Source organism: Bubalus kerabau, chromosome 5 (assembly GCF_029407905.1).
Source record: "Bubalus kerabau isolate K-KA32 ecotype Philippines breed swamp buffalo chromosome 5, PCC_UOA_SB_1v2, whole genome shotgun sequence".
NCBI lineage: Eukaryota > Metazoa > Chordata > Mammalia > Artiodactyla > Bovidae > Bubalus > Bubalus kerabau.
The window spans coordinates 26,295,687-26,320,843 of record NC_073628.1 but is presented as its reverse complement, the minus strand read 5'-3'; the positions used below and the strand labels follow the sequence as shown (position 1 = coordinate 26,320,843).

General features: G+C 41.8%; 2 protein-coding genes across 9 annotated transcripts in view; one reads left to right on the top strand and one right to left on the bottom strand.

Annotated features, from left to right (window-relative positions):
- Positions 1–723: 723 nt before the first annotated feature.
- MISFA (mitochondrial sheath formation associated) lies at positions 724–13,976 on the bottom strand. Of its 2 annotated transcripts, XR_008714587.1 has the most exons (3): positions 13,847–13,976; positions 4,292–4,783; positions 724–802 (listed from the first exon to the last, which is right to left on the bottom strand). XR_008714587.1 is itself a non-coding variant. In XM_055581322.1 (2 exons), the coding sequence occupies exons 1-2, from the start codon at positions 3,974–3,976 to the stop codon at positions 3,386–3,388; spliced, it is 162 nt and encodes a 53-aa protein (XP_055437297.1). In that variant the 3' UTR covers positions 3,138–3,385. The 2 variants fall into 2 exon arrangements, 1 of the variants encoding a protein (XP_055437297.1); XM_055581322.1 differs by lacking the exons at positions 724–802; positions 4,292–4,783; positions 13,847–13,976 and adding exons at positions 3,138–3,478; positions 3,908–3,976.
- Positions 13,977–14,039: 63 nt separating this feature from the next.
- Positions 14,040–25,157, top strand: part of UEVLD (UEV and lactate/malate dehyrogenase domains) — a 58,344-nt gene continuing 47,226 nt past the window's right edge. For 5 of the 7 annotated variants that reach the window (XR_008714585.1, XR_008714586.1, XM_055581317.1 and 2 more), the window contains exons 1-2: positions 14,040–14,192; positions 21,549–21,633. Coding sequence is in view for 4 of the 7 variants with exons in the window: in XM_055581317.1 (XP_055437292.1) it covers positions 14,151–14,192; positions 21,549–21,633 (127 nt within the window). In the remaining 3 variants the exon portion in view is untranslated. Of the gene's footprint in view, positions 14,193–20,975; positions 21,071–21,548; positions 21,634–25,157 lie in introns of those variants that run through there. The other 2 variants (XM_055581318.1, XM_055581321.1) reach the window with 2 other exon arrangements.

Below are 25,157 nucleotides of genomic sequence, written 5' to 3'. Positions count from 1 at the left end.
CCCGGCTCAGCAGTGGTCACTGCTAAAAGAAAAGGCAACTGCTGGGCTATTCAGGTGAGGAAGACATTTGAACCAAGGTGGTCAAGATCTTGGAAAACCCAGTCTCTCTTGGTCAGCTCTTTTCCTTGGCATGTAAGAGCATGCCAAGGAGAGGGCCTGGATCTAATCTCTGCTACACAGAACTGTGTGGGTTGGTAATGTACTTAAGGCTCCCAACTTCATTTTTGCCACTTTGTAAAAAGTGGCTAAGAAGGTTACTATAAGGATTAAAATGCCAAATAGTATCTAGCACCCAGTGTTAAAATCCCCTTTCCCCATATGGTGTAAGCTTTGGGTTCTTAATAACAGCTGTAAAAAGGCCACAGAGAGATAGCCCCACCCAGAGGACAGGCTTAAAGTTGCTGCAGTCTCTTAACTTTTTCCACCCCTGCTGGATCCTGGTCCTTGGACCCAGGAGAAAGGTATTATGTTGGAAACAGGTCTAAAGAGCTCTATGGAATTTCCTCAAGGGTACTGAATAGGGGGCAAATTGAACTACGGATCTTAGTCTTAATGCCAGTCTTATGGATTATGAAACAGGGGACCCAATCCCTCCCATTCCCCCAACTATCCTCCCTGTTTTGAGCTAACAGAATACCATGTCTTCATTCATCTTTAAAAGTGTGGTAACGTTACATAAAATGTGACAAAATAATGTGCAATTACTTTATATGTGACACCATCAGGAACTGTACAGCTGGGTGGGAAAGCTTCAGAGCTGCATCACTTCGCCAGGATCATCTTTGCTTATTTCCACTGGGGTCTAGGGGGAGAAAAGGAGGTCAGGTGGGTCTTGACTAGTGTCGGCTAGGGTGTGGGGCTGCGGGAACTGCCCTCCTTCCCAAGGGTAGGCAGGGGTAGCCGTGTCCCGTTCTGCCTCACCTAATGCCTCTAAGCCCAGCTGCCACTGGCACTTAGCAGTGTGGGAGCACACAAGTAGTAAAGACAAACATCCAGGGTCTAACAGAAGAGAGGAAAGACATCTGCCAACAGGACAGTTTTACAACCCAGTGTTTATGTGATGAGGGACAGTTAAGCCTGGGTTGCTGATGTGGGCTAATTTAAGAAGGGAAATTGAAGGCAGAGCATATGAAGTGTCCCTAAGTACGAGAACAGCTTTGACTCTGGGCCTGAAATATCTTTACCTCTGTATCTCCAGCTTTTTGTTTTTGGAAAGACACTAAAGAACTTAAGAGTAAAGACTCAGGAAAAGATGTATAAAAGATCACATGAAAGCCACAGGGAACTCTCTCAACTCTAAACAGATAGATACTGAATAACAATAGAAGTAGGTGTGCTAGAGTAACTTTTTTAAATAAAGAGAGTGTTTCTAAAGTTGGATTTTGGTGCTTGGTTCATGTATCCCAGGGAATACATTTTCAAAGTAGGAACAGAGAACAAAGCTGAAGGGCACACTTACCCCTCCTGGGGGATATTTGTATCCCTTCCACATTGTTCCTGCAATGAGAAGCATCCATAAGACAACAATCATTGCAGGGCTTCTTAGCTGGTGGTGTGTGCAGAGCGAAACAGGTGGTTCTGGAAGGTGTGGTGTTCTGTTCCGAGCCCTGGAAACTGGGCTGTCTTCATTCAAGACCAGATGGTGGATGGTCCAGCATGGTAGCTCCTGGCTGGGGAGCTTCGTGGTCTAGTTTGACCTGAAGTGGCTCACCATGGCTATCTGGGGGGCAGAGCTTGGACACCAATTGTGACATCAACTCTTGTGACCTTGAGGACCAGTCAGAGTGAGAAGGTATAGGACAGTTGGCCAGGGTGTCAGGTGTTTTGCAGCTAAAGAACTCTAAGTAGGAGGGCCCTGTTCTTTGGTGACTGTGTGGTTAGGATCTAGCTGGCATCTTATCTTTATTAACTCATCACCTGCCAAAAAGTTTGACTACCTATTTTATGCAATCAGATGCACAAGGCATTGCTGTGAACAAAACAACTCACTATGGATTAATGGGGAGGAGTGATTGGTTATGTACACTATAAGCACTTACTTAAATAACTTGAATAACTGTTGTTAGGCTACTCAAAAAAGAAAAGTCTTGCATTTTGAGAAATGGTACAGTTAAACCCTCATCATGCAGGGAAAGCCTCCTCTTGACTTTCCTGAGAAGGGAAGAGGAGGAAGATGGGCTATTCTGCTCATTTCATAGCTGGAGAAACTGAAGCACACACAATTTCAGTGGTTTGGTCAGGATCACACTGTGGCAGCGCCTCAAGCTAAATAGGCGCCCAGTGACTCCACGTGCAACGCCCCCCCCCGCCCCCCCTGCACAGGTCTGACTGTTGGGCTGATACTGTCATAGAAAATCTGGAGCATATGGCAAAAAAAAAAAAAAAAGAACCCCATCATGCCCTGCTCCTAGGATACCTAGGGCTGGGACTTGCTTGATACCCATGCCTTCTGGAGAAGCTTCCCAGAAAACCTGCTCCTGTAATTGCATATTATAATATTAAGACTCTTAAGAGTTAAGTTTCTTTAACAATGGGAACATCTTTGAAAAAACCAGTCTGAATGAAATGGGGTGGGATTCAAGAAACCCAGGAGATGGTTTGCTAAAAGGGCACTGTTACTAATGTTTCCTATAGACAGGCTGGTCAAGTGGAGTGAAGGAGAGAGGTCTTAAGTCCAGAGAGCTATGTTTCAGCTTCACAAACGGGTTGGTTTTTGTGGCCCTAGGTTAAGTAGGGGATCTATGGGATCGCACAGAGTCGGACACGACTGAAGCGACTTGCAGCAGCAGCAGCAGCAGCAGCAGGTAAGTAGGTAAGGTCATAGTTACCAGTAAGTCTGTTGACTAGTTCATTATTTGGCCTAGTTGTTCAGTTAGCATTTACTACTTAAAGTTAGCATTTACTAACTTGTCAAGTTTTGCATTAAATGCTTCACATGAATTTCCAACTGTAATTCTCACAAAAACAGGAAGATACTGGAATATCTCCACCACATGGATGAAGAAACTGAGGTTCAGAGAGATTAAACTTTCCTAAGGTCATATGGCCAGGAAGTTGCAAAGTTAGGACCTGAACTCAAATTTACATTAACTCAAGTTTCAGAATCTGCCAAAAGGGGCATTAAAAATGCTGGTCTAATTTATTATAGAGTCTGCATGGAAAAAATAATAGGTGGAACAGTCATTGAAAAGAATACCCAGGAGGTGTCATTATTAACAAATCTTTGAACCAGGGCTTGCTGTCCTCAGCAGTGTTCCTCAAATTCTTTCCCGTTTCACAGTTCATTTTATTTTCCAGAGGAAAGTAAACTTTCCATTGACATTTCCGGGTGCTATCACGTTCTTTTGAAAGGGAGGAATCCAGCTCAACAGACCGTCACAGTTGCTCAGAGTTGCAGATCTTCATCCAAAGGCTGGCTCCTCAGGTGTGTCTTGCTCTCCTGAACAACCCACCTCTCTTTCCACTTCAGAGTTGGAGGCTGAGGCAAAAAGAAACTTAAAGGCAGAGCTGGCCCTGTCATTGTCCCAGTAGGTAACTGCCCCTGAATGTGACTGGAAGGGCTGCTGAAACGTCCACCAATACCCACATTCCCTTTCCTCCCAGCAACCACTGATCCACTTGGCCTGAAATCCAGAAGTCAGGCAATGTCTCTAGCAGAGCCCTTACAGATTCCATCAGGCTTTGAAATAAGTGGTATTAAGTAACCAAGGGGAGGGGTAAAGGCTTAAAGATGTCCCAATGGGATGTGAAGTAGCCTGGGAAACTAACTTTATTCCCACCACATCCTGACCTCTTATTAGTGGTGAGATCGCAACCATCTTTCCTGTTTGGTCAGAAATCCCAGCTGGGAGGGTGAGCCAGAGCCAAGACTGACTACCAAGAATTAACAGGCAAGGTCATTACTTACCACGAACTCTGGAAATGTGCCCAAGTAACATGCAAATCCAACAAAAAGCATCCAGCCAAGCACGATCATGATAACAAGTAAAACAATTTCTAAGACACGATTGCACAGTGAAAGACTATTCACCAAGATCTTGACAAAGGAGTGTGCTCATGAAACCCTCAGTTGGTAGAGGTCTCTCATGTCAGTTCCAGTCCTTAGCTCCAAAGCATCCACAACTCTCTAGTGGAGAAGTTGGAGTCTAGGAGTGCATTGTGACATCATGATGACATGGACCGGACCACAGAAGGTCAGAGAGACTTCCCCCAGATGAGCAGTGAGCGGCAATGTAAGCTCTCTGAATGCGTTATCTCACGGCAACAATATGAGGTAGGTACTATTACTTACCCCATTTTACCAATGAAAAAACTGAGGCTTACAAAGCCTAGTCAGTTCAGTCACTCAGTCGTGTCCGACTCTTTGTGACCCCATGGGCTGCAGCACTCCAGGCTTCCCTGTCCATCACCAGCTCCTGAAGCCTGCTCAAACTCATGTCCATCAAGTTGGTGATGCCATCCAACCATCTCATCCTCTGTCATCTCCTTCTCCTGCCTTCAATCTTTCCCAGCATCAGGGTCTTTTCCAATGAGTTGGCTCTTCGCATCAGGTGGCCAAAGTACTGGAGCTTCAGCTTCAGCATCAGTATTTCCAATAAATATTCAGGACTGATCTCCTTTAGGATGGACTGGTTAGATCTCCTTGCAGTCCAAGGGACTCTCAAGAGTCTTCTCCAACATCACAGTTCAAAAGCATCAATTCTTCAGAGCTCAGCTTTATGTATGGTCCCAAGTGATCTGCATTAGGTTACACAGGTGATGCTCCAGATCAGGGCCCAGTTGCCTGTTAGGAAGTTCAGCTCTTTAGACTAAGACAGCGGTTGGGAAAGGTGCATTCCTAGGTCTATGACAACTGTGAATGAAACACAACTGAATTCTAGGAAAATGAGAACTCTTTATTTCTGTCCCTGTAACCCTTTCCCTCCCACCTCTCCTCATCATCATTTTATAGCATTCTTCAACACTTTTGGTCAGTTCCTGTCCACTAGTTCTGTTTTCCTGGCCTTCAAGAAGCCACAAGCATTTTTTACCTATTCTCACAAAAAACTCCAGTTAATCCTGTGGCTCCCTTCTTAACTGTCCTGTCTGTTAAATTGCCTTTTATGACCAAACTTCCTGAACAAGTGGTTCATAAAGCCTTTCTTTCCAGTCCATGCTTTGCTTCTACACTTCACACCCTGACTTCTGCCCCAACCCCACTAACCAAATGCTCTCTCAGAGGTTACCAAAGATCTCCTTTTTTCTCAAGTTTAACGACCACCCCTGCACTGACATGGTGGGTTCCTCCCCCCATCAGAGTTCTTTCTACAGACATAGCCCCCTATTAGTCTGATATCTTCTCCATTATTTTCATGATTTTTTAAAATCATGAAATCATGAAAATAACGGGTATTCATTGTAAAACATGAAATCATCCAAAGATGTATAAAGAAAACTGTAATATTCTTCCTCTTCTTAGCTCCATGATGTAACAAGTGTTACAGTCTAGTGTGTATTCTTCTGCCAAAGACTTATCCAGGAGCTTGTGAACATCATTAGACACACAGAGGGCTATACATATAGAGGTACCCAGGGATACACAGCGATACACACAGAGGGTTTTTTAGTGTTGTTTCATTAAAGGTGATCTTACCACATATGCTACTACATATTGGGCTGTCCAAAAAGTTTGTTCAGATTTTTTCTCTAAATTGTTACTGGAAAACCTGAACGAACTTTTTGCTAACTCATAACTGGCTTTTCTCCTATAACAATACATCCTGGGCCAATTGAGAAAAAAATCTAAACACATTCCTTTTTCCATTTCTAAGAAGAAGCTTTATTGAGGTATAAATTACATAGGATAAAGCACATTCATTTTCAGTGTACAATTGATACAATTTTTAAAATGTATCAATCTTGTAACTACCACCACAATTAGGACAGAGAAAACTGTGATCATCTCAAAAAACTCCCCATACCCCTCTGAAGTCAATCCCTTCTCCCTAAATCCCTTGGTCCCTGACAACCACTGAACCTCATGTAAATGGAATCATAACCTTCTTCCACTGGCTTCTCCCACTTAGCATTAACGCTTTTGAGATTCACTCATGTTGTACAATAGTCAGTTCTTTCTCAATGAATATTATTCCACTGTATGGTTGTATCAGTTTGTCAATTTCCCTGTCAAATAGCATTAGGGTTGTTTCCTGTTTTGTGCTATTTTGAATAGAGATGTTATAAATACTTGAATATAATTTTTAAAGGGAACATAAGTTTTAATTTTTCTAGGGTAAATCCCAGGAGGAGGATTACTGGATCATAGGGAAAGTGCCTGTTTAAAAATTTCTCTATCACTGCTGCTGCTGCTTCTAAGTCGCTTCAGTAGTGTCCAACTCTGTGCGACCCCATAGACGGCAGACCACCAGGCTCCCCCGTCCCTGGGATTCTCCAGGCAAGAACACTGGAGTGGGTTGCCATTTCCTTCTCCAATGCATGAAAGTGAAAAGTGAAAGTGAAGTTGCTCAGTCATGTTCAACTTTTCACGACCCCATGGACTGCCGCCTACCAGGTTCCTCCGTCCATGGGATTTTCCAGGCAAGAGTACTGGAGTGGGGTGCCATCGCCGTCTCCATCTCTATCACTAATTTTCAGCAATTTGATTTTGTGGTTGCTTTGTGTACATTTCTGCATGCTTTTCCTACCTGGGGTTTGGTGAACTTCTTGAATCAGTGTGTTTATGGTTTTCATAAAATTGGAGAAATGTTTGACTACTGTTTCTTCAAACATTTCTCTGTCTCCCCAATTCCTCTTCTGTGACCCCCATTACATATGGATTTTGTCCCACCGCTTGCTGGTCTCCTGTTCATTTTTCTTCTCTTTGTGTTCCACTTTGGATATTTTCCACTGCAGTCTTTTTCAAGTTCAATCATCTTTCCTGCTAATCTTCTAAGCTTCTGTTAATCCCATACAGTGTATTTTAAATTTGATGTATTTTTCATCTCTTAGAAGTTCAATTTCTTTTTTTTTTTTCAAATTCTATCTTTCAGTTTTCTCCATATCATGTTCATGTTTTCCTTTACATCATGACTGTATTTATGAGATTGATAAACATTTTAAGGGCCCATTTCTGTTACTTCTGGGGCTGTTTCGGTGGTTGTTTTTTCTCTTTGTCATGGATGATATTTTCCTGCTTTTTTGAATGCCTGGCAACTTTGGTTAGATGTTCAACATTGGGAATTTTACACTTGAGTGCAGGAATTTTTTGTATTCTGTTCAGTGGTGTTGGGTTTCCTTCTGGGATTCAGTTACGTTCTCTGAGTCAGTCTGGTTCTCTGAGGTGTGTTTTAAGCTCTGTGATGGTGGATCAAGAGCAGCCTTTACTCTAAGAATGCTGCTGCTGCTAAGTCGCTTCAGTCGTGTCCGACTCTGTGCGACCCCAAAGACGGCAGCCCACCAGGCTCCCCCGTCCCTGGGATTCTCCAGGTAAGAACACTGGAGTGGGTTGCCATTTCCTTCTCCAATGCATGAAAGTGAAAAGTGCAAGTGAAGTCGCTCAGTCGTGTCCAACTGAGCGACCCCGTGGACTGCAGCCCACCAGGCTCCCCCATCCATGGGATTTTCCAGGCAAGAGTACTGGAGTGAGGTGCCATTGCCTTCTTCGTACTCTAAGAATAATCACCCCTGTTACTGAACTATGACCCTTCTGAACACTCTCCCTGATGCCTATGGTGTTAGGTCTCCCATTCTGTGGAATTTTCCACATCCCCAGCCCCTTTGGGAGTTCCCAGAAGTGTTCGGTCTACTGCTTCTGGGTGGTTCTTGTTCCCAGCCTCACGGAGTCTTTACCCCACATATGCACAGACAGAACTCAGCCAAAGACTCACAGGGGTCCCTGTGGAGATCTCCAGAGTGCTTCCTCTGTGGAATCACCTCTTTGCAGGACTCCACCCTGCAAGTTCCTGGCACTCTGGTTTCCTTGGCACACCACTATCTTTCTTTTTGACTTAGCTTGGTTTGGGTAACCCATGTCTGTGCTGCCAGCTGAAAGCTGCCTCAATGCAGTAGGCTGGGGCAGCTGGAAGGCTCAGCTCTCGTTTCCTGTCTTTCAAAGTTCACGGACTGGTGCTGGCCCTTGTGCAAGACCTGAAAATAATTATTTCATATATTTTGTACAATTTTCTATTTGTTTATGGAAAGAAGGGAACTCCTGTAGAGGCTGATCATTCATAGACAGAAGCAGAAGTCTAACTTATTTTTTGTTCCTGTATAGTATTCCACGTGTATGTCCTCCTTCCTTTCTCTTGCTCTTTCTTTTTGCTTTGTCTGTGCTGTGCAGCTTCCCCAACCAGGGATGAAACGTGGGCCCCAGCAGTGAAGGTGCCACTCCTAACCACTGCATGGCCACAGAGTTCCCTCATCTTTATCTCAGTAATAGATATATCAGGCAAGATCGAGTCAGGAGACAGAAACCGCAATAATTTGGACAAAGAAAGTTCAACAAAAAGAATTAGTAACTAGGAACAGGAGATTAATGGAAGAGGTTGAAAGCTGTACATGTCATAGGACTACCATATACAGACAGCAGTCATCACCACTAGAACTGAGGCAAAGTATCCAAGGTAGGAATAAACTGGAAAGAGTGCCTTCCCCTCCAGGGCAGAGATCCAAAACTTGTTAGAGAAGCGATGGTCAGGATCAGGACGGTAGGGAAAATCCAATGAGCTGCTGTAGGCTGGAGCTGGTACATAGGGAACCACTCACTGAGATGCTGGTGGAGTTTGCTGGAAGTCTCCGGTGGCGGGAGGCGGTGGGGGGATGGTTTGTCAGGTTTACTGATCTTCAATAAGAATCTACCTTCTGGGGATATGCCAGTAGAATGGACTAGAAAGCCATCTCACTGTGGGCGGGGCGTAGAAATGATTGACTACCACGGGGGCCACTGAAACTCAATGAGGAGGAGTTTACAGAGGGGCCACTGAAGCTGCACAGAGTGAGCACCACCACCCCACTCGTACCCCTGGCAGCCACACAGTAGGACCAAAAAAGCACACTGGAGGGAGGAAGTCTCTTCCTCCTTAGTATCACCCTAGGCCCTCTGTTGACAGAACTTAATATCAAGCCCACTAGCAAGGGGAAAATGCTTAAAAGGTCCACTTCACTTCCACTACAGCAGAGCAAGCAATGAATGGTGGGCTTGGAACTGAAAGGTAATAAGCAAGCAATAGGCAAAATGTGCGTTTAGACTTCTTTTTTCCCCCAACTTTTTACCACCATAAACATTATTGTGATTGCAAAAAACAAAATTTCTTAGACAAATTTCTCTTGAGTATTGTGTTTTTTTTCTTCACCAGAGAAGGCAAAGTGACCCTCAGAAAGTTATGCTGGTTCAGACAGAGCATGAGAGGTTATGTAAAATCCTTATAAAAAAAGAACCAGTTTTAAAAAGAAAGATTACAATTTCATTTCACGAGGTCAAAGGACATTTGTGGCAGGACTGCCTGAGATGCAGCAAATGCTGTGTGTCAGTGAAAACACCACAATCTTCACACATCTAAGAAGTAAATGACACTGTCCTCTGGTGAACAACAACTTCTAAATTTTTATGAGGTCCAATTTGTTTATTTTTTTCTTTTGTTGCCTATGTCTTTCATGTCATATCCAAGAAATCACTGCCAAATCTAATCTTAGGGAAGTTTTTTTTCCTATATTTTCTTCTAAGAGTTTTACTGTTTTAGGTCTGAACATTTAGGTCTTTGATCCATTTTAAGTTAATATTTGTATATGGTATTGCATAAGGATCTAACTTCATTTTTGCATATGGATAGTCAGTTTTCCCAATGCCATTTGCTGAAAAGACTATTCTTTTCCACTGAATGGTCTTGACACTTTTGTCAAAAATAATTGACTATAAATGTGAGGGTCTGTTTCTGGACTCTCTATTCCATTTGGTGGCATACTTTAGTAAAAATTATAGAGGCAGAAAGCAGAAGGGTGGTTTTCAGGGGTTGGAGGGAGGGAAGAATGGGAAGTTATTGTTTAATGGGTGTGGCCTTTGTTTCATAAGATAAAAGATTTATGGGGACAGATGGTAGTGATGGTTATGAAACATTATGGGTGTATTTATTACCACTGAACCGCATCCTTAAAATGGGTAAGATAGTAAATTGTACATTATGTGTATTTTACAATTAAAAAAAAGTTTTTTAAGAAGTAAATGATAAGGATACATTTGTCTGATAGTCAGAATACCAAGGTTTTATCCCTAAACAATGTGTCTGGTAGGACCCATAACTATGAAAGCAGAATATAAACAGAGATCAGAAGCAGAGCACCAATAAAAAATATTACAATTTTAAACAAGCCATTCTTGTGATTTTTCTCAAGATATAAACAAAGGTGCAGAATATATACATTACCCATTTCTTAGCCTGGGGGCTTTTTTTTTTCCCTTTTAACATAATGAACATCTTTGCACAAACATCCTGGGTACTTTTATTTCTGTAAGACAAACTCCCCAAAGTGAGGTTAAAACTAGTACATATTTAATTTTGTAATCTTTTCTCCCTCCCAACACTGTCAGCAATATGTCTCTTATTCAACAGGATCTCAGAAACAAGGACATAGATAATAAATAGTTCACTAAACCCCAGTTTGCTCATCAGTAAAAGAGATAATAATTGATAATTATTCCAATAATAGTATCAATGATATTATTATTATCAATAATAATTGATAAAAATTCCATCTAGGTGAATTCATGCAATAGAGTGCATAAAACTCTGAGCAATGTATCCTCCACGTGGGAAATGATAGCATGCGTGCACACACAAACAGGCATAGTGTTCCTAGTGCCTGTGATCCATCCACAGTGATTAAACCAGAAGAGAATTTCTGGTTTGAATGGAAGGCCTCTTTCATAAAAGGTTTTCATAAAAGACTGAAGAAGCTTGCTCAGGCCTTACTTCTAACTAGATAGCTTTTCCTTGATTGATGGATTTGTGACAGGATCTATAAGACCTCAGAATCCCTGGAAGTTTCACGGTTCCTGAGGTGTGTTAGATCTGGGCGATGTGCTCTTAAGAGGCCTCATCCTTCAACCTTCTCACCTCCTACCTGTCTCCTGGCTTCCACTCCCCACCTCCTCTCTTCACAGTGAAGCAGTCAGACTTCTTTTTTTACAACTCAGGTCATGTCACTCCTCTGTTCAAAACCCTGCCATGGCGTCCTCTTTTTCTCAGAGCAAAAGTTTAAGGGAGAAAAAAGCAGCCCCTGACATCTGAGAACTGGACTGACCCAGACAGGCCTCAGTGTTGCTAGAAGATGACCTGGACTCACAGCCAAGCTTCTCTTATCTCTTGTTAGATATAAACAATCTCTCCGAACACTGACATCAGACAGCACAGACCATAATAAGATGAAACAAAACAAGTCCTTATCATAATTTCATCTAAGCAGAGACAAAAACTAGGTTACTGTGCAACCCAGGAAATATCCAACATCCTCTTCTCTCTGCTGATGTGACTACTGCTGCTTTACCAATTACAGCCTTAACCTTGCTCCCATTTGGCCATCTGAGAGATAATATTTATTGAGATATCCAATCTCAGAATTGTCCCTGGCTTCTGAAAACACCCAATCCAAAGTAAAGCTTTGATTCCTTAAGTCTTATCCCAAATTACCCAGAGCCCAAATCCTGAAATAGGTTCTTTCCACGTGCTTACTCAGTCGTCCTGGCAGTTTTCCACAGTACCTGCTCCATTACCACAAGGAGGGATCAACCCTACTTGAGTATGGGTATGTTCCTGATGGTCTCTAGCGGGAGGGCACTAACAAGCCAGAGTTACAATTGTCCACAAAATCCCTTTAGTGGTTCTCAGACTTTATCATGCATTAGAATCACCTGGGCATGTAAAGATTGCTTTACAACAGAAATTAACACAACACTGTAAAGCAGTTATACTCCAGCGAGTGAAGACCCTCAGTCGTGCCCGACTCTTTGCAACCCCATGGATAGTAGCCTGCACCAAGCTCCTCTGTCCATGGGATTTTCAAAGCAAGAGTACTGGAGTGGGTTGCCATTTCCTTCTCCAGGGAATCTTCCCAACTCAGGGATAGAACCCAGGTCTCTCACATTGTAGACAGACGCTTTACCATCTGAGCCACCAGGGAAGTCCTTATACTCCAATTAAAAACAAAAACAAAGAAACAAAACACTGCTGGACCCAATCCCCAGGGTTTCCTATTTAAGTCTGGGGTGGGGCCTTAGAATGCATATTTCTGTAAAGATCCAAGTGATGCCGAGGAAGTCTGGGGACCATACTGGAAGGATCATTGCCCTAAACCATCTGTGGCTCCCCCGTGTTTCTTTGAATTGCTACTTCTGCTTCCTCACCTCTTCATTTGGCTTCAGCCACACTGGTCTCCCTGCAGTTTTGAGTTTCCCCAAGCACACACCTGTCTAAAGGCCCTGGATGTTCTCTAACACGGAATGCTTAGTCTGTCAGGGAGACCTACCCTTACCTTCTTACCCTGCCTTTTAAAAATCTATTCCCCACGACATGTAATCACTTCAACATATGGTTTCATTTACTTATTATATTAATTGTTTTGCTCTTACTCATAAAAGAATGACACCCTGAGGACTGCCAATACTTCTGTCTATTTTGTTTACTTCTCTATCATCAGATCTAGAACAATACTGTAGGGGAGCAAAATTTGCCACCCTAAAATGTGTCCCTTTGGTAGGAGGATTAATTTACGATGATTATTTTTAAAGCCCAAGAGACTCAGGAAGAATCTCTGACCTTCCCCTAACTGTCTCAAAGGTTTTAGATAGAGGGTCTGTTCCCCAGTTAAGCTATCACCCGCAAGGAATATGAGCTAGGCGTGGTGGGAGTAACTGGGCAGAGCCTAGAAGTCAGAGTCTCCTAGGCTCTGCAAGGCTCAGCAAATATTTGTCTATCAAACATTTACTTTTCGTCTCCATGTAAACTGTCTCCCCTTTGAGGTTTCAAACCACAACCTCCAACATCCTCTTTTGCAAAGGCAAAAGCTGAAGATGGTATTTAAGGTGGGGGCTTCAGCCATTATGGTTACTCACAGTTCTCCTGGGTCTCTCCCAGGTATGTGTTATTAATTTTAGTCTGATTTTCTCCTGTTTTTCTGTCTGGTGTCAGTTTACTTTTTAGACCAGCGAGAAGAAGCTACAAGAATAGAGGAAAATTTCTTCCTCCCCAACAGTATCTAGCAAATAGCTGATGTTCAACAAAAGTTTGTTGAATAAATAAGTGCTCCTTCCAACCTTTCATCATCATCTACTAAAAACAGTCACAGTATTCCTACCTTTGGCTCTTCCTATAAATACAATCACCCTCCTGCCCATACAACCTCTTTAGAGTTACAATAGAAGCTCTGGAGACTGGCTCAAACCAGGGTAAGCTGGTAAGAAACTCATTCAAGCAGACCAAACAAGGCCAGCAAATTGCATCTCTTCGTCTTACGGCTCCAGATGACCTTATCCACGAATCTCCTACTTTTGTCTTCAAAATCTTTTTGTCACCTGACTTTTTCCCTCTTTCTGCCACCAGCGTGGTTATGCTCTGCCCCGCCCCGTCCCGCAAAGCCAACCCCTTCCCCCACGTTGCACAACCCTCACTCAGCTGTCTTACCTCCCAGTTTTAACAAGGTTCTAGACCTGTTCCGTTTTCCTGTCTAGCCCCCCCGAGGATTTGCTTTTGAAGTTTCATTACCTCTTCCTTTCTAAATGCAACTATAACTCGGGGGTCTTGATCTTTCTCTATACTCGGCCAAATTTAATACATCCTTCTCGAAACTCTCTCCCCAGAACAGCGCCAATATCTTCTACCTCCTTTACTGCCTCTCCTCGGGTCCTTCCTATTCCTTTCTTCACAGATGTCCCCAAGTTTCCCTCCAGCAAGCCGGGTCACGGTTCCGTGGGCGCTCACGGTTCTCCGCGGAACGGTGATCAGACTTCGGGCGGAGCCTGGCTGAGCCCAGGGCGTTGGACGCGGGTGGACGTTCGAGCCTGGGAAGGGGCGGGGTCTAGGACCGCTCGGGAAGTTTGGTCCGCAGCAGCCTCCGTCCAGGGAAAGTGCGGAAGGAGATCGGGGGCTGGGGTCGCGGAACCGGTCTCGCGGTCCTGGCTGGAGATGGAGTTCGACAGCGAGGCTCTCAGGCGACTCCTTGGCAAGGTGCGGGCAGCCGGCCGGGCAGGGTCTGGGGCGCCGGGGTCCCGGGGCGTCCGCCCGTGGCCGGCCTACTTCCTCGGGGCGTTTACCGGCTTTTCTCGGGGCTCGGAGCCAGGGTGGGCTGGCCTGAAGCCGGCTGCGGGGAATGGGTGCGGTGCGGCCGCGGCTCTGGCTCCCCCAGCAGTTCTGAGATCCTCCCAACCTCCACCCGCTCTTACACCTTCTCACGCCACCAGCTTCTCTGTCTCAGCGTCCAGCACTCGCCTATCTCTTTAACCACGCCTTTCTCTCAGCAGAAACGGCCTACCCCCACCCACACCCCTCTGTTTTTGACTTGAGGGTTCATTCTTTGGGACTCAGATGTTACTCCCTAGGAGATAGAATCACTCCCTTCTCTCTCCTTGCTTTCGGATATATCGATTATCACATCGTGGAGTAATTATTTCTATGCAGACCTTACTCTTTGAAGGGAACTTCATGGCGGCACAGACAGTGCTATATTTATTCCCTTATCTAGCCCTGTGCCTGACAACGACATGGGTGCTGAGTAACTGCGGTAAATGAAAGACTGGTGTAGATTTGGGAATGAAAACAGGGTTGGAAGGCCCAGAAGAGATCCTCTTAACGTTGAAGGGTTGACTGGGAGGGCTGACCTAGAAGTCTGACCTGCAATTCTAGGACATGACTAAGGTCAGATTCCATGTTACACCAGGCTCTTAGTCCAGGCTGTCTGATTCGCCACCAGTGTACAATCTGAGGCAAACTTTTCCACCAGTTTCTTAGTTCAGTGATTCATAACGCTTTTTAAGACTTCCCAATGCGGAAAGCGTACATTTGTGACGTTTTTGTTGGGTTCGTGTCTTTTTGATTGAAATTGTTTATATGCCTGATTTGGATGATTTTATCTATTGTGACAGATGTGTAGGTCTTGTAGGAAAAGAAATATCATCGTACCTAGGGTTACAGGCTTTCTGGCTCCTCTTCAGAGAATATTAAATTAAAAGAACCACTCTATCAAGTTTTTCAATGAGGGGAGCATGGTGTATTGTCCAGGGGGAAGAATTGCTGAAGTTGAGACGAGAAAAAACTTCATAATTTTGGTGGGACTGGAATGCAGGAAAAAGATAAAAGAGAGACAGTGATTTTCTCAAGGGTTGGAGCAGAAGAGTTGAGGATGCATAGGATAGTCTCGGAGAAGGCAATGGCACCCCACTCCAGTACTCTTGCTTGGAAAATCCCATGGACGGAGGAGCCTGTTAGGCTGCAGTCCATGGGGTCGCTAAGAGTCGGACACGACTGAGCGACTTGACTTTCACTTTTCACTTTCATGCATTGGAGAAGGAAATGGCAGCCCACTCCAGTGTTCTTGCCTGGAGAATCCCAGGGACGGGGGAGCCTGGTGGGCTGCTGTCTATGGGGTCGCACAGAGTCGGACACGACTGAAGTGACTTAGCATAGCATAGGATAGTCTGGCACATTGGTGCTTAATAAATGTCTGTTGGATATGTAAATTAAGGAAACCAGTTAGAAACAAGTCAGTCTAGCAGATATTTCCAAAGTTCCTTAGTCCTTGAAGTAGGCAAATAATATAACAACTTAATATTTAGAAATAATTTTAGTGCTGCAAATTTTGTGAACAGTACATTAAAATCAAGCAACTGTATGGAGAACGTGAGAAATCTTCTTGAAAACAAAGGAAACCTTATAAATATTCCCGCCTAGATAAATATTCCAACTTCATGGCTATGAAGATACCTGCTTTCTCCAGATTGATCTGTAGAGTCAATGCAATTCCAATCAAAATTCTAACAGGGTATTTTGGGAATTTTTCAAACTGATTCTAAAATTCATTTGGAAGGGCAAAAGGCCAAGAATAATCTTGACATTCGTACAGTAGAATAAGTGTGGGGCTTGCTCTACCAGATGTCGAGACTAGTAATTGAGACTTAGTGTGGTATTGGTATAGGATACACTGATTAACCAGGGGAACAGACTAGAGGGCTTAGAATCATGTTCACATATGTTTTGAAAATGCTATATAAAACAGAAGAGGCATTGCAGAAAATTACAGAAAGGAGAATACAAGGACAAATGATTATCCATGTTGGAGAAAATGAAATTAGACCTTACTAAATAACTAAAAATTCCCCATGGATTAAAGATTTAAGTATAAGAGATGAGCTTTAAAACATATAGAGATAAAATGGAGGGAAGAATCTTCATGTACTTAGAGTATGCAAACATTTTTTAAACAAGATGTAAAATACTCAAAGAAGAGACTGATAAATTTGATTGCATTCAAATTAAGAACTTTTATGTATAAAAAGACACCATGAAGAGAGTGAAGAGGCAAAATACAAACGGCAAATAATATTGCAATGCATAATTGAGAAAGTATTGGTATCCAGAATATATAAATTAGCCTACATATCAATATTAAAACCAATACAAAATTGGACAAAAGGCATGAATAATCATTTTTTGAAAAATAAAAGAAGACAACAGGGAAATGAGTGTTTGCCCAATCCATTAGTAACCATGGAAAAGCAAATTGAGGCCATGGTAAAACACCATTTTCTCTCACTATGTGGGTGACTTAGTTGCTCAATCGTGTCTGATTCTTTGTGACCCCATGGACTGTAGCCCACCAGACTCCTCTGTCCGTGGGATTTTCCCAGCGAGAATACTAGAATGGGTTGCCATTTTCTCCTCCAGAAGATATTCCTGACCCAGGGGTCTCTTGCATTGTCAGGCTAATTCTTTACCACTGTGTCACCTGGGAAGCCCCACTGTTGGTTAAATGGTTATTTAACCATTTGGGGAAACAGCTTGGGCTTTTTAAAATTAATTTGATTATGTCTATTTTATGCCCTTCTACATCTAAGTAGATACCATAGATGATTCATAATATATGAAGCAAGAGACATTTGCAGAATTATTCATAATTCAAAATTAGAAACAATCCAGATGTTCATTGATGGAAAGATAGTTTGTTCTATACTCATTCACACAATGGAAAACATTACTCTGCAGCAGTGAAAATGAATGAAATACTACAACATGCAGCAATAGGAGTGAACCTTAGAAACAGTATGTTCAGGAAAAAAATTGGAGATTATATACAAAATTATATTTTAATTAAACCAAGAAGCAGCTAAGCAATAGAGAGTGGTATTTAAGGATGCACACAAATATGATAAAAACTATGGAGGGGGAAAGGCAGAGGAATATGACTATACAATTTAAGGTAGGCAGTTGAATGGTTGAGAGAAGAAAAACCCAGACAGATGTGATGGGATTGGAAAGGTCTGTGCTGTCCAGTAATATGGTAGCCAGTCACCACATGTGGCTTTTTACATTCATCAAAGTTAGATAAAATTAAAAATTGAGTTTCTCAAGTCACACCAGCCACAAGTGTCGGTAGCGACATGTGGCTACTGTATTCAACAGCACACACAATGATCTTTTCCATTATGGCAGAAAGTTTTGCTGGACAACACTGGAGGGTAGGTTGGTTTATAAGTGTTTATTTTTCAAAATGTGTATATATGTACATATATGTTTATGTGTGTGTGTGTATATATATATATATAATATTCTTTAGTATATATTAAATACTAGGTTTGGAAAGATTTTCTGGTTCCCTAATTTCTGTTTCTACCTTCCCTGGCTGAGTTACCTTGAATAGGTAACTTAACCTAGATTTGCTCACTCATAATAGGATTGGACTTAATTTGTAAGATTCCTTAATGCTTAATTTGTTTAAAAAAATGAAATGATGCCATAAAATACTCCTCAGTGTCCAACATTTGAGCAGTGTCATACAGGAGTACTCTGATGTTCATAAATATCAGTCTACTAAATAAGCATACTGCAGTGGAGCAGATTAAGATTGAATGTTAGTAACTTCTCAATTTTTCAGTTGTACCCATTTTTTAATATATAATTTTATTTATTTGTTTATTTTTGGCTGTGCTGGGTCTTCATTGCTGCACAGGCTTTTCTCTAGTTGCGGTGAGCAGGGGCTGCTCTCTAGTTTCAGTGCATGGGCCTCTCACTGAGGTGGCTTCTCTTGCTATGGAGCACGGCTCTAGGCCGCTTGGGTTTCAGCAGTTGCAGCACGTGGGTTCAGTAGTTGTGGCTCCCAGGCTCTGGAGCACAGGCTCAATAGTGTGGCACGTGGGCTTAGTTGTTTGTGGCACGTGGAAACAGGGATCGGACCCATGTCTCCTGCATTGGCAGGCAGATTCTTTACCACTGAGCCACCAGGGAAACCCCAGTCATAATGATTTTTATGATAGTATAATTGTTTTAGTTTTAGGATTTCATGGGCCAGTTTTCCTCTTTAGTTTGCTGCTTGCACCCTTTAAGCAAATGGCATTGTCTGAGGTATATCTTTATAGAATGTTACACAGACTTCTCTTAGGTGGTATAGGAATAGTAATGGATTATGTGTTAATAGTCATGGATTATATTTACTATTACACTAAGAAGATACTCTATTTCATATAGACTAAAAGTGACATGACTTTTTTTTTTCTTTTTTGGCTATGCTGCAAGGCATGCAGGATCTTAGTTCTCCAACAGGGGATTGAACCTGGGCCCATGGCAGTGAGAACATGGAGTCCTAACCACTGGACCTCTAGGAATTTTTCCGTAATATATATATATATTTTAACAGATAAAATAGATCTTTTTCATCAAGAATGAAAATCACCTATTTGACTAGTAGTGGTACTTGGGTTTTCAAGCCGTAACAAAGAGTGCTTTTGCTCTTTTTCAACAGACTTTCATATTACTTTGCAATTAGATCAATTCTAATATATATCCCTATGCAGCCATTAATTATTATATTCTCAGAGGATGTTAAGAACGTAGAAAACAGCATATAATATCAAATAGAAAACAAAAGAGAAATGATATGATTCATAATAAATGTGTAATCCAAGTGACATCCGTGCAGCTTTTTGTACATTTGTTTAGTGTTTAGAATTGGGATGATTTCATTCACTTTTGATTTCACTGAATCAGGAACACTGAATCTGGGATTCATGTTTACCCTGCTGTAGTTAATACCGATCGACCCTTTATTTTAGTGATCTTAGTGATTGATGCCCCTGTGGATCATAATTGCTTTCTATATCCACTCTACTTGCATGACTCTGTCTCTTTGCTGGCTGCCATCCAGTTAGCCTACATTTATTGAAGGCATGCCCTGTGCAAATTGCTGTGGGGAACATACAAAGATGAGTAAGAGTTTTCTGTTTTTTAGTTGTTAATAAATGATATGCTTTTTCTTCTGCCAAATTTTTTCCCCAAAACAAAATGACCTTCTCCTAAAATGACCTTCCTTCTTCCCTCTATTTTCCTATACCGTTCTAGGCTCTAACATAAATTGTAGACAGCTCTTTTCCGAGGCCTTTCTGTAACTTAGATATGCTGTCGATTCATCATTTCCTGTCTGCACTTACGGTTGTACACACATTTCATTTAAAACCTCACTTTTACAAATGTTAATCATGAGATTTTCATACTTAACTGCTGAAGTTTCCAGGTGGTAGAGCTATATCTCTTGCAAATGAAAAATTGATCTTGTACATGGAAAAAAAAAAAGATTCAGAGAGAGGAAACAGGATCTGTTAGAAGTTATTCTTGATTTTCTCCTAGTCACCTCCAGCCCTAGGCACTCACTAATCTACTTTTTGTTTCTATGGATTTGCCAATTTTTGTACTTTATATGCACGTCATTTAATATGTGGCTTTTTGTCTGTTTTCTTTCACTTAGTATAATGTTTTCATGATTTATCCATGTATATATCAGTTCTTTATTCATTTTTGTGGGTGAATTCCATTTTATAGATATATCATACTGGACGTTTGGATTGTTTTCCTGATTGACTGTTATAAATAATGCTGCTATGAACAATTGTGCACAAGTTTTTGTGTGGACATGTTTTCATTTTTCTTGGGTGTATGCCTCAGAGTGGAATTGCTAGGTCATATGGTAACTCGAACAGGTTTCCCTAGTGGCTCAGTGGTAATGAATCCGCCTGCCATTGCAGGAGATGTGGGTTCGGTCCCTGTGTTGGAAGGATCCCCCAGAGAAGGAAATGGCAGCCCACTCCAGTATGCTGGCCTGGGACATCCCACGGACAAAGGGGCCTGGAGGGCTAAGTCCATAGGGTCACAAAGAGTCAGACACGACTTAGCGACTACGCAACAACAGTGGTGACGCTTCTTTAATCTTCTGAAGAACTGCCAGGCGCTTCCACAGCAGCTGCCGTGGTCCACCTCCAGCAGCGGTGTGTGTGCACGGTTCTTATTCCTCCTCATCCTCTCCCACATGTTGTCTGTCTTTCTTATTGTAGCTTGTCTTTTGATTATAGTATGACTCTTCTGATTTTTTTTGTTCTTTTTTAAGATTGTTTTGGCTGTGTTCTTTGAATTTCCATATGAATTTTAAGATCACTATGTGAATTTTTGCAAATGAGCAAAAAAAAAAGTCAGCTGGGATTTTAATGTGGATTGTTGACCGTTGAGTCTGTTGGGGACTATTGCCATCTTAACAATATGAAGTTTTCTGAGGTAGCACCAAGGGATGTCTTTCTATTTACTTAGACTCACTTTAATTTCTTTCAACAATGTTTTGTAGTTTTTAGAGTCTCTTTTGAATCTTGTTAAATGTATTCCTAAGTATTTTATTCTTTTTGATTGTTTTCTCAATTTCATTTTCAGAATGGTAATAGGCTCTTAATATACTTTTTTTTTTTTTCATTTAATCCCTAGCACAAATCTAAGATGTGGAGTGTAGGAGTCTCCTTCTCTTTGCCAATGAGAAAAGATCAAGGAAGTTAAATGATTTTACCCACAGGGCAACCAAGGTAGTGTTTCTGAGACTACATCTGGATGAATGAGGAGGCAGTTCTCTCAGCCTGACTGCAAACCCTTGCATGCTTTCTGTTCTTTCTTTGAAACCCAGTTATAGTACCAGGAAGGGAAATTCAAGATATCTCAAGTGAATGAGGTATTCAGGCATGAGAGGTGGATCTTTAACAGTGATATCAGGAGTGTAATTTCATATAGATATTAAAGGCCCAGGCCCTGGGTTTGAGCTCTGGTTTCACTTACTATCTAACTCAGCAAGTTATTTTGATTCTCTAGCTTTCATTTTCTATAAAGTCGAGCAGTTATAAGCCCTACCTACTTCACAGGGTTGTTATTAAAGCAAATACTATTCATGATTGTAAAACTCAGAGCCCAGGGCCTAGCCCATAGTAAGTGTTCAGTTAAATGTTAATTTGTAATTATTCCATTGCCTATAGTTTTATTCTTATTCTGTGTTCATTTTTCTCTTTTCAGTACAAGTTCAGGGATTTAACTGTGGAAGAACTGAAGAACGTAAACATGTTTTTCCCACATTTCAGATATTCCATGGACACTTACGGTAAGAATCATTTACTCTAGTTTTTGCTGCATTATTAAACTATTAATTATTTGTTCTTAGAGAGCTATAACTGTGTTATAATTTCTCATTTCTCTCTCTTATCCCCTGATTCTGAGCTACACTTTATGACCTGTGGTTTTTAAGGAAACTTGAAGTTAATAAAATTTGTATTGTATTAGTTTCCTATTGCTGCTGTAACAAATTAGCACACAGTTAGTGTCTTGAAACAAATTTACTATCTTACGGTTCTGTAAGTTAGAAGCCCAGCATAAGTCTCTGTAGGTTGGAAATATTGGTAGGTCTTAGCTCCTTTCTGAAGGCTCTGGGAGATTAAAAAAAGAAAAAAGGCAAAGAAGACTCTACCTTTTTTAGTTTCTAAAGGTCGCCCATATTCTTTGGCTCAGAGTCACCTTCCTCCATCTTTAAAGCTAGCAATTTGCATCTCTCTGACCATCCTTCACAAATCTCCACAGAAAGGGTTTTCGGCTTTAAAAAAAAATTTTTTTTTTTTTTTAATCTGTTTGGCTGTGTTGGGTCTTCATTGCTGCGCACGGGCCTTCTCTGCTTGCGGCAAGCAGGGGCTTCTCTCTAGTTGCAGTGCTTGGGCTTTTCTGTGTGGTGGCTTCTCTTGCTGTGGAGCACGGGCTCTGGAGCTCTCAGGCTTCAGTAGTTGTGGCGTGTGGGCTTAGCTGCCCCGTGTCATGTGGGGTCTTCCCAGACCAGGGATTGAACTGGTGTCCCCTGTGTTGCAAGGCAGATTCTTACTGTCTGGACTACCGGGGAAACCCAGGTTCTCTGCTTTTAAGAACCAATTGTGGAGCTTCCCTGGTGGCTCATTGGTAAAGAATCTGCCTGCCAATGCAGGGAGCATGGGTTCATGCACCAAACTATGGAGCCTGTACTCTGGAGCCTGGGAGCCGCAACTACTCAGCCCATGTGCTGCAACTGCTGAAGCCCACATGCCTTAGAGCCCATGCTCCGCAAGAAGAGAAACCACTGCAGTGAGAAGCCCACGCCCTGCTACTAGAGAGTAGCCCCCACTGGCCACAACTGGAGAAAATGCTGTGCAGCAATGAAGATCCAGCACAGTGAAAAATAAATAAATAATGAAAAAGAAAGAACCAAATGTGATTAGCTTAGATCCACTCTAATCATATAGGATAATTTCCTCAGGGAAATTGTCAGGGTCCTTAGCTTAATTGCATCTAAAAAAGTTTCTGTGCCAAGCAAGGTAATATATATATATATATATATATATATATATATATATATATATATGTTCCAAGGATTAGAGTTTTGGACATCTTCAGAGGCCATTATTTTGCTTATCACATATATGGTTGCTAATAAATTAATAACGTTTTAGTTATCTTTTTAGCTTAATATAGAGAGTCTGGTTACCTGAGAAAGATTTTACTTCTTCATCTTTCAAAATTTCTGACCCCAGCCCACACTTGGAAATCCATTTTATATCATAATCCCATGTATACATAACTAAAATATTATGTACACTCTGGCATTTTCTATTCCATCCCATTTGAAAACAAATGGTGATTAAGACTGACTAAATTGATTTCAGGACTTATGAATTAGTCAAAGCACAGAGTTTTGAAAACTTTATTCTATATGAGTATGTTTTGTATTTGAATTAGTTTGAGTTAAGAAAATATATCTAGTTCAGCTTCATGTATTGGGAAATTTGGGGTGTTAATTGAAGTATTTCTTAGGAATAGCTAATTTTTGTTTTGTTTTTAATTAATTTATTTTTAATTGAAGGCAATTGCTTTACAGTATGGTTTTGGTTTCTTTTTTTTTTTTAATTCTTATTTATTTATTTAATGAATATATTTGGCTCTACCAGGTCTTAGTTGTGGCATATGGGACCTTAATTCCCTAACCAGGGATTGAACCCAGGGACCCTGCATTGGGAACATGGAGTCTTAAGCCAATGGGCCACCAGGGAAGTCCCTGGTGTTGGTTTCTACCTAACATCAACATGAATTAGCCATAGGTTTACCCATGCCCCCTCCCACTTGAACATCCCTCCCCATCCCACAGCTCTAGGTTGTTGCTAGCCCCGTTTGAGTTCCCAGAGTCATACAGCAAATTCCCTTTGGCTATCTATTTTACGTATCAGTTCAGTTCAGTCGCTTAGTCACGTCCAACTCTTTGCAACTCTATGGACTGCAGCATGCCAGGCCTCCCTGTCCATCACCAACTCCCGGAGTTTACTCAAACTCATGTCCATTGAGTCAGTGATGCCATCTAACAATCTCATTCTCTGTCGTCCCCTTCTCCTCCCGCCTTCAATCTTTCCCAACATAAGGGTCTTTTCAAATGAGTCAGTTCTTCACATCAGGTGGCCAAAGTATTGGAGTCTCAGCTTCAACATCAGTCCTTCCAATGAACACCAGGACTGATCTCCTTTAGGATGAACTAGTTGAATCTCCTTGCAGTCCAAGGGACTCTCAAGAGTCTCCTCCAACACCACAGTTCAAAAGCATCAATTCTTTGGCGCTCAGCTTTCTTTATAACTCTCACATCCATACTTGACTACTGGAAAAACCATAGCCTTGACCAGACGGACCTTTGTTCGCAAAGTAATGTCTTTGCTTTTTAATATGCTATCTGGGTTGGTCATAGCTCTCCTTCCAAGGAGTAATTTAATTTCATGGTGGTGGTCACCATCTGCAGTGATTTTGGAGCCCAAAAAAATAAAGTCAGCCACTGTTTCCCCATCTATTTGCCATGAAGTGATGGGACCAGATGCCATGATCTTAGTTTTCTGAATGTTGAGCTTTAAGCCAACTTTCTCACTCTCTTTCACTTTCATCAAGAGGCTCTTTAGTTCTTCTTCACTTTCTGCCATAAGGGTGGTGTCATCTGCATATCTGAGGTTATTGATATTTCTCCCAGCACTCTTGATTCCAGCTGGTGCTTCTTCCAGCCCAGTGTTTCATATAAGTTAAATACACAGGGTGACAATATACAGCCTTGACATAACTCCTTTTCCTATTTGGAACCAGTCTGTTGTTCCATGTCCAGTTCTAACTGTTGTTTACTGGCCCACATACAGGTTTCTCAAGAGGCAGATCAGGTGGTCTGGTATTCCCATCTCTTTCAGAATTTTCCACAGTTTATTGTGATCCACACAGTCAAAGGCTTTGGCATAGTCAATAAAGCAGAAATAGATGTTTTTCTGGAACTCTTTGATCCAGCAGATGTTGGCAATTTGATCTCAGGTTCTTCTGCCTTTTCTAAAACCAGCTTGACCATCTGGAAGTTCACGGTTCACATATTGCTGAAGCCTGGCTTGGAGAATTTTAAGCATTACTTTACTAGCATGTGAGATGAGTGCAATTGTGCAGTAGTTTGAGCATTCTTTGGCATTTCCTTTCTTTGGGATGGGATTGGAATGAAAACTGACCTTTTCCAGTCCTGTGACCGCTGCTGAGTTTTCCAAATTTGCTGGCATATTGAGTGCAGCACTTTCACAGCATGATCTTTTAGGATTTGAAATAGCT